Source organism: Mastigoproctus giganteus, chromosome 5, assembly GCF_048544385.1.
Source record: "Mastigoproctus giganteus isolate SK-2022 chromosome 5, ASM4854438v1, whole genome shotgun sequence".
Lineage (NCBI taxonomy): Eukaryota > Metazoa > Arthropoda > Arachnida > Uropygi > Thelyphonidae > Mastigoproctus > Mastigoproctus giganteus.
Genome location: NC_143579.1, coordinates 181539350 through 181555143, shown reverse-complemented (window position 1 = coordinate 181555143; position 15794 = coordinate 181539350). Strand labels below are relative to the sequence as shown.

The following is a 15794-nucleotide window of genomic DNA, read 5'->3' as shown; positions in this document are numbered from 1 at the left end:
AAAATTGTCACAAAAGAAGTAATACTAAATTATTACATTGAGATTAATCAGAAAAATTATATTTTATTTTGAGTTTTTTTATGAAACACTAACTTTTTGGTGATAATATTAAACATGGTTTTAACTAATATTGTTTTAACTCTTACCCACCATTTAAAACATTATATAATTTTTTTTAGACAATGCTGAAGCTGTTAGCCACTTTATCAGTATTAGTGAAAAAAAAATTATTTTGAGGATTTCTAATTTGTTTCTTAATCAGTTTTATGTTAAATGGCTTCAACACCTGGATATATCACCTAGTTCAACTTCTTCAATAGATGGTATAAAACACCACCGAGAACACTGATCAAAAGCCAAACTTTAAGATCACAACTCTAGTTTATAAACTAGTCACTACCCCAAAATCTCAGTGATGCAAAACTCTACTGTCAACATGTAAGAATCTTGCTGAAAGTGTACCTCACAGAATTACTACAACTACTAAAATCCATGGTAGATTTTAGTGATCTTAGTAATTCTCTCAAATATCAACCTTTTCTTAAGTGAAGCTATAGTTTATTTACTTCATTATCCAAACACATGTTGGAAAACAGCGTACAAGAAACAGAACACAAGAGTTTCATTCATGATATAATTGCTGTTCTTGCAAAAAAATGGTTATCGTTGTATTATTACAACTTCGAAAATTGTAGATCTCTTAAAAGTACCATTTATAACTGACACAATATAATAGCGTAGCTTAATTTAATTTATTATGATACTCACCTTTTTATAATCTTGCATTGATGTTGGAATAAATTGGATGAAAATTTTAAATTTAAGTTAGCATGAATAATTTAGGATTTAAAAACAGAATTACAATGTGCGCAAGGAAGTAAAAGTGCACGTCTTCGTCCTTGGTTGTCAATGTTGAAATTTGAAACGATTTTAGTTATACGGTTGAACAAGTGGCTTTCGTTTTACACGTCTTCAGTTGGCAATGGTAGAATGAGAGTAAATGGGTGTATTTAAGAAGACTAGGTTCCCGTGATGCTCCTGGATATTCCATGTGTATCCAGGAGCATCACGGGAACCTAGTCTTCTGAAATACACGCGTTTACTCTCATTCTACCATTGCCAACTGAAGACGTGTAAAACGAAAGCCACTTGTTATGGCTATTGGCCTTCTGTTTCCAACCGTATAACTAAAATCGTTTCAAATTTCAACATTGACAACCAAGGACGAAGACGTGCACTTTTACTTCCTTGCGCACATTTTAATTCTGTTTTTAAATCCTAACTTATTCATGCTAACTTAAATTTAAAATTTTCATCCAATTTATTCCAACATCAATGCAAGATTATAAAAAGGTGAGTATCATAATAAATTAAATTAAGCTATGCTATTATATTGTGTCATTATTACAACTTTTATTTCCATTACATCAAAACAATGGAATATTTTATCAGAAAATTTTGTTAATGTATTAATTATCAGTGATAAGGTAAAGTAATAGGCAAAATGTTCTACTTTGTAAATCTGAAAATACCTGATTCAAGTGGCATCATTTACACCTATTGCAATCTTTGGCGCACATGCTTGGCGGACACTCATTTCCTATTAAAAAGCAAAATGTATTACAGTATTAATACAAAAGAGTCTGGTTTGGTTTCTGTTTTACTGCTGCAAAAGTAAATGCACTGTATTATACATATTTGTAAAAGTTATTTGTAAAAATTTTAAAATATTTGACACATGATCATTTTCTGCTAAATTTAGCAGTTGGTTAAAATATAGTTGACAGTTAAAATGGAGTCACAAGACTCGCACATAGGAGGGTCATCAGCCTCCAGCAGAAAAGAGTGTGTAAGGTAGTAGTAGTAGTAGTAGTGGCATGTGATGCAAGAAAGCAAGTATATGAGCTTATGCAGAGCCAAAAAAAAAAAAAAAAAAAAAAAAAAAAATCACACCATTCCCTCCAAATGCCTGTCTAGTTCCTCCTAAATTTATTCAACCTATCAACTTCCACAATGACAGATGGAAGTTTGTTCCGGAAATTAACCACCCGCTGGCTAAAGGCAAATTTCCGCACATCTATTCCACATCTGTCCTTTCTTAATTTGAATTTATGCCCCCTTAGGATCGTAATCTGAACAAGTGGAAGGATCCCATCAGAATTCAGCATGCTCAACCCATTCAAGGCCTTATACACCTCAATCATCAGATCACCGCGCAGGTGCCTAGTCTCCAGCTACTGCAATTCGCAGAACTTAAGCCTCTCTTGGTAAGAGGATCCCTTCATTCCCCTCACCAATCTTGTAGCCCTTCTCTGTACACGCTCAAGCAAATCTACATCCTTCCTAAAATGAGGGATCCAGACCTGTACGCAGTACTCAAGGCGTGGCCTGACCATTGCCTTATACAGAGGGACAATCACCTCCTTTTCCCTTCTAGCAAAATTCCTATATATTCTTGACAAAACCCATGACCTGCCCTGGCAGCCTGTGTGTATTGCCCAGAAAACTTCATATCTGACTGCACAATTACTCCCAGGCTTTTTCATTTTCTACCACCTTAAGTGTAGTACCACACAATTGGTACGTTTCTCTGGGGTTCCTTCTACACATATGTAGTACTTTGCATTTGTCAAGGTTAAACTTCAGTTGCCACTTCTTAGCCCATCTGCCCAAATTATCTAGATCCTGTTGCAGTAGCACACTGCCATTACTGTCATTAACAACCCTGCCAACCTTCGTATCATCTGCAAACTTCGACCCTAAGCCTGATATACCTTCATCAATATCACTGATAAATATACAAAACAACAGTGGACCCAACACCGAACCCTGTGGGACTCCACTAATAACATTAGTCCACGAAGAGCAGCACCCATTGATTACCACCCTCTGTCTTCTCCCACTTAACCATCCTTTTATCCATTGTAGCAACTTACCCTTAATACCATTCTGCTCCAATTTGTACAATAGTCTTCCATGCACAACAGTGTCAAAAGCTTTCCTGAAATCCAAATATATGATATCAAAATTATTTTTTGCATCCAGTTCCTTTGTAACCACATCATATCCTATCAAATTTGTCAGACAAGACTTTCCCTTAACAAACCCATGCTGTGTCTGAATTATTGCTGCAGTCTTGTCTAGATGATCCTGCAATGCATCTTTAACCAGTGACTCCATTATTTTACCCGGAACAGAAGTTAAACTAAATGGTCTGTAATTACCCGTGGTCCCCATTTGTGAATTGGGGATACATTTGCACATCTCCAGTCCGTGGGAACATCCCCTGGGTCCAAGGATGCTCTCATAATTATGGCTAAGGGTTTGCTTAGTTGCTTTGGCGCCTCCTTTAATATAACTGGATAGATCCCATCCACCCCAGGTGCCTTTCTTATGTTTAACTTCAACAATTTCTCCTCCAATTTGCTCTCAGTTATTAAAAAATCATTAAGTATCCTGCTACAATTTGATAGCCTTCTGCCATTTTCAAACCTTAATAATCCCTATTGTGTGAATGTAGATGCAAAATACTCATTTAGTTTGTTTGCTATCTGAGCAGGATCATCAACAGTCGAACCATCGATGTCTAGTGGACCAATCAGATTCACCTCCTTCCTTTTAGAGTTTATATAAGTAATTAAATCCTTGCTGTTTTTCTTAGCATCTTTTGCCAAGGATTTCTTGTAATCTGCCTTCGCCTGCCTAACCTCCTTTGTGACCTGATTATAGACTAGCTTATATCTGCCATAGGCTTCTGAGTCGCTTGATAATTTATATGCATCCCATGCATTTTTTCTAGGTAACTGTGTCCTATGCAGACTTGAGCAAGAACAACTCTTTACTATTCCTTTGCAGAGTAGATTGAAATGTTTTAATTGCAAGCATTGTCTGATTTAATTAATTCGTCCATTCCATGAATCTTGTCACTGGGAGTACACCTTATTGCATATTGTCTGTAGTCTGCACAGGGACTGACTGGCTGCAATATCAGCCAGATCATTTCCTTTAATCCCAACATGGCTAGTGATCCAGCAGAAGCAAATGTCAAATTCACAGAGAGAAGGTATCACTTGCTAAACACGAGGCAGGAATGATGAGCAATTAGATTTCAATCTAACAAAGACTGTAATATACCCAAAGAATCAGTATATATAATAAACTTCTGGTATTAGTGATTTCATATGCAATTTAAGGCTAACAGTATACTCTGCAGTGTATATGCTACATTCAGGGAGAATCTGCTCGGATATGAATGTCTGGATAGGCAGCAATTCTACATGCAATTCCAATGTCCAGAGAAATCCCCAAGTAGCAAGATGAGAGCCCAACTGCATAATGAAATCATCAAGGTCTGTCTGGGGAATGTTAGTCTCAGGTGGCAAATAGATAGAGCAGACTGTTAATAAAAACTCCACAGTAAGGGGAATTGCTACTGCATTTCTACTTTGATCATAATCAGCATTGGTTAAAATGGAGTTGGCTGCCCACAAAGACAGCAGTCCCTCCACGGGCAGGTCCATCCCCAGTTCTATCCTTATACATCTAGTACAGTAAACCCTTGCTAATCGAGTTACAGTTAACATGGATGTTGGATAATCCGGATAGAAACATGAAAAATTCTGTTCACAGTTGAGTACTTTGAAAGACACAGAATTTAGGAAGGCAGATGAGTAACTCTTGACTGCATGCCGACTTACTGCGCAGAGAGAGAGAGAGAACACACATTACATTGCCTTACATGTTGTTCAGCATTGTTGTTGACTCTGAGTCAGACATATAATACATATATATATATATATATATATATATATTTTTTTTTTTTTTATGTAACCCCAAACACGAGAGGTATTAGAACCTGTAGTACTTAGTACCGTGCTTCGGTTGGAGGTTGAGAAGATGAAAGAAGATATTTGTTGACATTGAACTTGAACTTCTGTAGACTGTAATTTTAAGGAAATACGTATGAAGGAAGGTTGTTCCAAAAAACGGCAGTTGAATGAATAAACAAGGAAGATTAAAAGTTGGTTCTGTGAGTTTGAATTTGTACAGTAAATGGATGTTGGCTGGTGGCAGCACGTGTTCGGCTATTCTGAAAGAGAGAACGGGAATTATAGAAGCCAATTCAGAAGAACAGTGCCCATGGAAGTATCTGTAGAAGAGGCATGCAGCAGAAACAGTACATCTAAGAGACAGCGAGTGGAGAGACTGTCAGAGATGAACCATTAATTAACCTAACTGCCCTCTTCTGAATGGAATCAAGAAGCCTGGGAGGGGTTTTGGGGGCACCACCCAAGATGTGGGAACAATATTCCATGGCAGGGCGAATTTGCGATTTACACAGAGTGAGCAGCTGTTTGAAAGAAAAGTAACACCGAGAGTGAAAGAGAAAACCAAGTTTTTTAAATGCAGAAGAAGCAATATTTGTAATGTGCTTGTGCCAAGAGAGACTAGAAGTCAGGGTAATCCCCAAAAGAGATTATCATTTTGCCTAGAAATTGGAGTGTCACTAAAGATAAGCATAGGAGCAGAAGAATCCTTTTTGCGAGATATAAGACAAGACTGAGTTTTAGAAGAGTTGAAATCAACTAAGTTGTCTTTGCCCCACTGGAGATCGACATTTAAGGAATTGGTAGCAGATTTTCGAGAAGTTGAAGCTGATTGAGCACGGCAAGGTCTGTCTGGGGAATGAGACTGACATTCCCCAGACAGACCTTGATGATTTCATTATGCAGTTGGGCTCTCATCTTGCTACTTGGGGATTTCTCTGGACATTGGAATTGTATGTAGAATTGCTGCCTATTCAGACATTGATATCCGAGCAGATTCTCCCTGAATGTAGCATATACACTGCAGAGCTGCGCAGAGTATACTGTTAGTCGATCTCCAGTGGGATCTGAAGAAATTAGATCCCACTGGAGATCGCCATTTAAGGAATTGGTAGCAGATTTTCGAGAAGTTGAAGCTGATTGAGCAGGGCAAAGGTTTCTCAAAATGCAAAGTAGAATGCAATGTGCTACCATTGGCAAAACTATGGATAGGATTTCCAGTCAATGGAAGAAGGTTGTTAATATACAAGAGGAAAAGAGTGGGGGAAAGAACTGAACCTTGGGGGACACCAGAATTAGTGGAGAAGTTAGAAGACAGAGAGCCATCTACCATCACCCTCAGTGAGTGTTCAGAGACAAAACTGGATAACCAATTACTAAAAACAGTTGGCAAACCATAAGATGGAAGCTTGTTTAGAAGACCTTTATGCCAAACACGATCAAAAGCCTTTGAGATGTCAAGAGCAACTACTTGTGTTTCACCGAACCTTTCCATTGAATTAGTTCATAAATGAGTAACATAAGCCAGAATATCACCAGTGGATCGACACTGACGGAATCCATACTGGCGATCGTTGATCTGACGGAAGGTTTCTAGGTAATTTTAGGAATTGGCGGTTAATTGATTTCTCCATTACTTTAGAAAGAGTAGAAGTAATTGCAATGAGATGATAAGTGGATAGGAGGGATTTTTCACCCTTTTTACGAACTGGCTAGATATGAGCAAATTTCCAAGCAGAAGGAAAAACACCTTTGGAATAAGAAAGTGAAAAAAGGCGGCAAAAAAGAGGAGTAAGTTCAGAGCACAGGTTTTGAGAACAAGTGGAGAAATACCATCAGGACCTGGAGCTTTCTTACCATCAAGATTTGTCAAAATCCTGCTGACATCCTTTTGACGGAAGACGACAGGAGGCATTGAATGGAGCATGTTGGGAATGCTGGGAGGTGTTTTACCAAGATCATTAATACATGAGTTGGAAGAAAAATAGGATGCTAGCAGGTCAGCTTTATCCTTGGCTGAAGTGACAACAGAACCATCTGGTTTGGACAGAGGTCAGAGCAGAGATGAGCAAAAGTTGCGGCCAATAGCTTTGGCAAGAAACCAGAATGCTCGGCAACCATTAGGGCAAGAAGCAAGTTTTCTACTCTTAGCCTGTTCAAAATCTAGTTTGGACTGATTAATAACTGCTTTACAATTGTTGCGAGCTTTGGTGTAGGCAGAAAATGAAACTGAAGAATTAGAAACAAGCCAATTACGATATGCAAACATTCTTCTCTTGAACAGCCTTAGCACATTTATTGGAAAACCAAGGTTTAGATAAAGGACGAGATTTTAAAGTGGAGTGTGGGATAAAGGATTGCATTCCTGCAAGAATAATTTCACTGACACAATCTGAGCAAACGTTGACATCAGTTTTGAAACAGTAATCCGACCAAGGGAAAAAAAAAAAAGAAGAAATCTCGCAGGTCATCCCATTTTGCATTCTTGTAATGCCAAACAACACGAGGTTGGGAATAGCCAAGAGATAAAGGCTCCACTGGAGAAGAGACAATCACCAAGTTGTGATCTGAAGTGCCTAAAGGACCTGTCACTATGACCGTGTACTTAGCAGAGTTTTGTGGAAAAAAGATCAAGCGTGTTGGCTGTGTGAGTTGCATGGTATTCTTGTAGGTAAATGAACAATCTGTGCAAGGAAATTAGTAATTGCAAAAGCCTCAGCATCTTGACCAGCTGGGTCGGTGTGACTAGAAAACGGAAGCCAGCTGGAGTTGTGAACATTAAAATCACCAAGGAAAATTACCTCACTGTTAGGAAAGTTGGACTGGAGAAAGTCAAGTTGAAGAGAGGAAGTCAAAGAGCTCCAAGTGATTAGTGGAGTTGGGAGAATGGTAGAGAGATTTTAAGCCAGAGAAGATCAAAGAGAGGAGATTCCAAATTGCCAAGTCTTTGACAGGGAATATCAGAATGGACATAGGCACAAGTACTACCTTTGAGGCGAAAGGAATCATACAGCGAATAATTTGGGCATCTGAGATGAGCAGTAGTTGAATCAACCGATAACTGAGATTCTGACAGGAAAAAGTATATGGATTTTGGCAGACTGCAAGTGGAAATGGACATTGCTGAGATTAGAATTGAGACCACGTATATTTGTGAAACGAATAAGGAAGTGCTTGGGAGGTTTATATCTTTTTGCAGATAAGCTTACTCTATTAGTTTGACAATTCATAGTGTATCAATAGTAAGAAAAAGTGAGTGGGACATGCTGTATGAAGTAATGAAATTTTTGGATACGGTGTACACATGGTAAGAATATATCCAGATCCTTGACATAACGTGGTCTCGACACTGCTCCCCGCATACACACTACTCGGACTCCCTCCAGTCACTATCTGGCAGAATAGAGGTAGCAAGGTTGACATATCTACATAAGTCAACATATTTCATATAATTATGGGTTCTAAAAAAGAATTAAAAAAAAAAAAAAAAAAAAATGCTACTTTAACTCTATCATTAACAAGCTCAAAGTGATAGAACAACTTTAAAATGGTGTTCCTGAAAAAAAAAAATTGCTGAATAATTTGGTATTGGCCAATAGACTGCCAGATATTAAAAAAACAAAAAGAATCTTTAAAGATGTTTTCTTTAAAATTCGATACAGGAAGTGATAAAAGCAGTGTATCAAATAGACAGAAATTTAAAAAGCCAAAATAAGTGTTGACGGAAGAAGCTGTATTTAAGTGGTACTCACAGCAATGATCAAGTGGCACTGGCGTTCAATGCCAGCGCCACCTGATATAGGTAAAAAAAGACAATACATTTATCCATCTATCGATGGATAAATGTATTGTCCTTTTATAGTTTTTAAATAAAGGCTCTATGGTAATATATATATTTTATTTAGTTTCATCAGAACTATATTTTATTTATTAAATTTTCCATTTATTTGTGTTCTAAGTTTTTGTTCTTTTAAGGCTACCTTTTGCTTCACTAATCCAGATAACTGCTTAATGTGGATAACCTCTCCCCCAATTAATCTGGATTAGCAAGGGTTTACTGTAATACATTATATACACTAATAGGTACAAAATATGCAACAAAAGTTAACATTGTTAGAAGTAAAAGAAATTTTAAATATCTATTAAATATACATTTTAATATTTCTCCATTTATCCATCTATCAGTGGATAAATGTATTGTCTTTTTATAGTTTTTTAAATAAATGCTCTACAGTGATATTTTTTTATTCATTTTTATCAGCAGTATATCATTAAATTTTCCATTTATTTGTGTTCTAAGTTTTTTTTTTTTTTTTTTTTTTTTTGTCTTTTAGGGCTATCTTTTGCTTCGCTAATCCAGATGACCTATCCCCCAATTAATCTGGATTAGAGAGGGCATACTGTAATATTATGCAAGGAAGGGATTTCATTTGTCTTCAGGTATGTCATCTGCAAGAAAAAGCAAGTTGGCTCATGCTTTTGCAGAAGGGCCTTAATGTCGTCATTATTTGGAATCCACAACAATTCCACTGTAGCAATTTAGCCATACAGTCAGTCCTCGTATAACACGTGTTTACATTACACGAATTCGATCATACACGATTTATAAATAGGGGAACGATATCTTATATAACACGAACCGAATTCGCTTATGCACGATTCGCCTTTGTGTTTACAAGAAATGGCAGTCGAACGCGGAATCACCCCAACTGAACACATGATAGGAATGAAGAGAAGATTCTGAAAATGTATTTGTGTTTTATATCAGTGAAGAGGAAACACATTTCACCATAATAACGTAAAAACCAACACAATTCCAGCTATCGGTATAATTGCAAATGCAATTAGATCGAGTTTACTACCAGTTTATAACTGAATCCACTAGCAGAAACGCAACTGGAAATTGTTTTTATTGTTTTATTGTAGTAACCCCTAGAAATGTGAGGCGTTAATAGTGTATCTCTACCTTTACGGTGTTGTTTATTCAGTTGCTACACGCGCGCAGCTTTGTTTATGTGTATCAAGTGTGCCTCCTCATTTTGTAATTGTGCTTTATTCCCTAAAAATGAGTAAAATACATAAAAGATGTGAAAAGGAAACGTCCTTTGAAGACACTGCAGATTCAGAGAGAGGAAGGGAAAAAAAAAAAAAAAAAAAAAAAAAGCAATATCGATAAACAGAGGCGGACTGGGTCAAAAATTCTTACCCGGGAAAATTTATAGTGGCCTCATACTACGGCTTATGGCCAAAATCACACCAGCCACCGGGGTTTCGCCGATAAGGCTTATAGCCAGTCTGCCACTGTCGACAGCGAAAAAATATGAAACTGTGAAACGCTTTGAGCAAAATGAAAGACCATGTGATATTGCACGTGCTACAGACCTAAATGAGGCAACGCCGAGAATTACAAAGAATGCAGAGAAAATAAAAACAACTTTCATAGCAGGAACAACTCAAAGTGTAATTAAAATCCATTAGATTAAGACACAAAGAATTGGAAGAGATGCAACGGCTGTCAACTGTTTGGATAGAAAATCAAAGAAAAAACAAGTCTGCTTACGATAGAAACAAAAGCATTAGCAATATTTTATTACGTAACAGTCCTAATAAAATACGTAAGTATTTTATTACGATTATTTATTGTGTTTGGTAATGTTTTGGTTACAAATGTGTGTTCAATCTTGGGTTGTCGACACCTAACCCTATTTTTCACATAGGGCCTGTTGTTTATATTGCACAAGGCTTTCTAGGAACACAGCTATCGTGCTATATGAGGACTGACTGTATTATTATTTGAGTTGCAGATCCATCAGTCAGCTTCCATAGTGCTGAGGGCTTGTTTTCCTCAGCATTCGATTTATACTTCTTGGAAGTATGAATGTTTTCTGTCCATTACTTCTTCTGAAAACAGTTCCAAGACTGAATCATTTGGCACCTCAACATGCTTTTCCTTTTCTTCATGTGTCGCAAGGGAGTACTTGAAGTTTTTTAGTCTTTTCTCTACAACTTTGTTTTTGTTAACGGTTGTTGAAGGTACAGTTATGAGTCCTTCTGGGCAGGTTTTTAGGAGCTTAGTAAGTAGCATGCAATGGGAGTAAATGAATCTTTTGGTAGGATACTCACTTCAGTTTGAGTTACAATGGAAAATCTCCCCCAACCTATGGAGCATAGAAAGGTTTGTTGGTATTTTGGTTGCACTGATTTCCTTGCCTCCTGGCATGAAATGTCCAACTCTACCATCAGAAATTTTCCTTTCCTTCTTTTTAGTTCTACCAAGCTTGTGCGTATGCACAGTATTCTCCTTAGTAGTTAATGCAGATGGGTTTTATAGTTGAGTACATGTAATTTTGTGGTCCTTTTTACCACAACAGGCCATTTGCTAATGTCCATATTTTTAGCACTTAAAGCACCTTAATAGGTTAAAAATATATGGCCTCACTCACTAGGCAATGCAAATTATCCAGTCGTGACTGAATTAGGAGACACTGGTATATTAAAACTAAGGATAACGTTTCTTGTGAGTACTACATTCCTATACCTGTTGATGAATATTCAACTTTGCAGCTATTTGTTATTTGCTTTTTTTTTTTTTTTTTTTTTTTTTAGGACCATTAGCAACTAAGGCCATATTGCTCCGGGATATGTGGTGGTCATTCCCTGACCTTTCCACATCCTCCGTATTTGGTGGTGACAGGCTCTAACCCCGGTCTAATCAAGAAGTGTGTGCTACGCACTGCTGCTCTTTCCCACCTGGCTACAGAGGCGCCCAACTTTGCAGCTTTTACTCCTTGAGTTTTTAACTGAGAACAGATTCCTTTCAGTCACTTCAAGGAAATTCCATTCTAAAATGACACCTCAGGATGAATTCAGTGTCTTGTGAGGTGTAACTACAATCAGCATGCAGCTCTCCCACCCCCACAGATGTAGCTCAGAGGAGTCAATCTGAACGTCAATTCTAGTCTCTACAAGGATTTCGCCCAGGAAAAGCTGTTTGATTGATTTAGAAGAGCCTTCCACACCCTTCTGGATAAAGAAGAGTGACATTTTCCCCATGTAATTCTCACTAGTACTGAGAATTATCAGCCACCAAAATGTCACACCTCATATTTCTTTAGCTCACTGTCTTTTTGTTCAAGTGACATTACCTGAGCCTTTTCTTTTTTTTTTTTTTACTAAGATTAACAGTAGAAGGAAGGAGTAGAATCACACTGGCCCACTTGATGTCAATGGTTTAATTGTTGATGAGCACTGGGAAAGGAAAAATGAGTAGTTGTGTGTTACAGGCCTAAATAATCTGATGAGTATAATGAGCAGTTGTGCAGAGAAACAGAGTGGGACAGTAAATTAGAGTGTCTTATAATGGGGGATTTTAATTTCCCAGATATTGACTGCAATTTGTGGGTTGGTCACTCACACACTAGCAACGCTTTTGTGGATTTATTGGATGATTATTTTCTACAGCAGCATGTTCAGGAGGTAACTAGAGGGAGTAAAACTCTTGATATGATTATCAGTAATGATTCTTTATGCATCAAGAATCTGAAAATAAAGGAACCACTAGTTGGCAGTGGTCACAGTGTGCTGAACTGGGATTTACCCAAAGAGGTAACTACCATCAAGGGTAAAGGGAAGGATTTTTGCTTTCGTAAAGGTGACTATGGTGGTCTGAGACAGTATTTAAATTCTATACAGTGGAACCAACTGATGATGTTACCAACAGTAATTCAAAATGGAAAGCATTCAAAGATTATTCTTGGAAGCTACCAGGCTTTTCATACCAACAAAGAAATACTGTTCAAGATTTAGGCCTAAATGGATGTCGGATGGACTAATTAGACATGTGACAGAGAAGCCTATGATAAATATAAGCTGGTCTGTAACCAAGTCACAAAGGAGGTTAGGCAGGCAAAGGCAGATTATGAGAAATCCTTGGCAGAGGATGCAAAGAAAAACAACAAAGACCTATGTAAACTCTAGAAGGAAAGAGATGAATCAGATTGGTCCACTAGATATTGATGGTTCAACTGTTGATGATCCCACACAGGTGGCTAACAAACTAAATGAGTATTTTGCATCGACATTCACACACGAGGAGTTATTCAGGGAGGGGAATGCCAGAGGTGAAGTAAACTCTGGCAGTGAGCTAGATGATTTTGTAATAACTGAGAGGAAAGTGGAGGAGAAATTGTTGAGGATAAATATAAAAAAGGCACCCGGGGTGGATGGGATCTATCCAGTTATATTAAAGGAGGCAGCAAAGAAAGTAAGCAAACCCTTAGCCATAATTATGAGAGCTCCTTTGAACTCAGGTGAGGTACCCATAGACTGGAGATGTGCAAATTCCCCAATCCACAAAGGAGGATCAAAGGGAGACACAGGTAATTAGAGACCTGTTAGTTTAACTTCTATTTCAGGGAAATTAATGGAGGCACTGGTTAAAGAAGCATTTCAGGATCATCTAGACAAGACTTCAGTTATAGCTCAGGCACAGCATGGGTTTGTTAAGAAGTAGTCTTGTCTCACTAATTTGATTGGATACTATGATGTAGTCACAAAGGAACTGAAAGGAAATGCAAACAATAACTTTGATATCATATATTTGGATCTTAGAAATGCCTTTGATACTGATGCACATGGAAGACTGCTGCACAAATTGGAGCAGTGTGGCATTGGAGGCAAATTGCTGCTATGGATAAAGGGATGGTTGAGTGGGAGAAGACAGAGTGGTAATCAATGGACACTGCTCTTCGTGGATTAATGTTATTAGTGGAGTCCCCCAGGGTTCAGTGTTGGGGTCCATTGTTGTTTTCTGTATTTATAAATGATATTGATGATGGTATATCAGGTTTAATGTCCAAGTTTGAAGACGATACGAAGGTTGGCAGGGTTGTTAATGACACTAATGACAGTACGCTGGTGCAACAGCGTCTAGAAAAGTTGAGCAGATGGGCTGAGAAGTGGCAAATGAAGTTTAACATCGACAAATGTAAATTACTACATATGGGAAGCAGTAATCCCAGAATAACGTATCAACTCTGTGGTACCACACTGACAGTGGTAGAGAATGAAAAGGACCTGTAGGTAATTGTGCAGGCAGATATGAAGTTTACTGAGCAGTGCAGACGGTCTGCAAGAGTAGCTCATGGTGTCTTGTCAATGATATACAGGAATTTTTCTAGCAGGCATAAGGAGGTGATTATCCCCTTGTATAAGGCACTGGTCAGACCACACCTTGAGTACTGTATACAGGTCTGGAGGCCTCATTTTAAGAAGGATGTAGAGTTGTTGTAACGGGTACAGAGAAGGGCAACAAGATTAGTGAATGGAACAAAGGGTTGCTCTTATGAAGAAAGAGCTTAAGGCAAATCACAGTGTTTGGAGACTAGGCACCTGCGAGGTGATCTGATTGAGGTGTATAAAACCTTGAATAGTTTGAGCATGCTCAATGATGATTGGATTCTTCCTCTTGCTCAGAATAATCGCCTGAGAGGTCATAAATTCAAATTTAGGAAAGACGGTTGTAGGATACATGTGCAGAAGTTTGCCTTTAGCCATCGGGTGGTTGATTGCTGGAACAAACTTCCATCTGTCATTGCAGAAGTTGACAGCTTAAACAGATTCAAGGCAGAACTTGACAAACATTTGTAGCGAATGGATAGGTGAAATAAGGGTGTTTTTTTTTTTTTATGCCTGATGCTATATAAGCTTGCCTTCTAGCATCATGTGCCTTTGCTAATGCACTTGCTCAGGTTGCCGACAAGACGAATAGGTATTTTGCATTTTCATTCATATATGGGGAATTCTTCAGGGAAGGGTATGCCAAAAGTTTATCTAACTCTAACAGGAAGCTGAATGATTTTGTGATAACTGAGAGGAAACTGGAAGAGAAATTGTTGAAGTTAAACATAAAAAAGGCACTTGGGATGGATGCGATCTATCTAGTCATATTAAGGGAGGCAGCAAAGGAGGTAAGCAAAACGCTTAGCCATAATTACGAGATATGATATTGATAAACATATATTAAGCTTAATGTCCAAGTTTGCAGTTGATATGAAAGTTGGCAGGGTGGTTAATGACAGTAACAAAGGTATGCTGCTTCAACAACGTATAGAAAAATTAGATAGATGGGCTGAGAAATGGAAAGTGAAGTTTAACACTGAAAAATGCAAGGTATTGCATAGGGATAGCAGTAATCCCAGATTAATATACCAACTTTGTGGTATCATATTCTTTCTACTGAAAATTGAAAAGACCTGGGGATAATTGTGCAGTGAGATATTTAGTTCCCCAAGCAGTGCTGACAGGCGGCCAAGAGAGAAAGAGATTATGGAGTTTTGTTAATGATATACAGTAATTTTGCTAGCAGAGAGAAAGGTGATTATTTCACTGTATAAGGCAATGGTCAGACCACATTCTGAGTACTGCATACAGGTCTGAAGGCTTCATTTCAGGAAAGATATAGAGCTTCTGGGAAGGGTGCAGAAATGGCAACAAGACTGATGAAGGGAACAAAAGAGTGCTCTTACCAAGATAGGCTTCACTTCTACAAACTACAGCATTTGGTGAATACACATTGTGAGGTGATCTGATAGAGGCATGTAATGCGTTCAACAGATTGAGAAAGCTCAATGCTGGTGGGATTCTTGCTTGGACTACACACATGAAGGGAGGGCATAGATTCAAATTCAGGAAGGATAGTAGATTGTTGGAACAAGTTTCCATCTGTTGTTGTGGAAATGGATAGTTTGAATCAATATAAGGAATAGCTAGCCAAACTATTGGAGGGGATGGCCAGGTGATATGGGACTTTTTTTTTTTTTTTTTTTTACCCTTTTTTTTTTGGCTGATGCCGTATAAGCTTACTTTCCTTCATCATTTGCCACTACTAATAGTTCTAATTAATTAATCAATGGTTCATGAATGAAACATTCATTCACTAATTATCCATTTAATTATATTTATATTAAT

The 15794-nt window shown here is 37.8% G+C and overlaps 1 protein-coding gene across 8 annotated transcripts in view; it reads right to left on the bottom strand.

Moving 5' to 3' along the window:
* MED15 (mediator complex subunit 15) overlaps positions 1-15794 on the bottom strand; it is a 442919-nt gene that overhangs the window by 21379 nt on the left and 405746 nt on the right. For all 8 annotated transcript variants that reach the window (XR_016546979.1, XM_090374288.1, XM_090374289.1 and 5 more), the window contains one exon: positions 1533-1600. Coding sequence is in view for 7 of the 8 variants with exons in the window: in XM_090374288.1 (XP_090230414.1) it covers positions 1538-1600 (63 nt within the window). In the remaining variant the exon portion in view is untranslated. The remainder of the gene's footprint in view (positions 1-1532; positions 1601-15794) is intronic.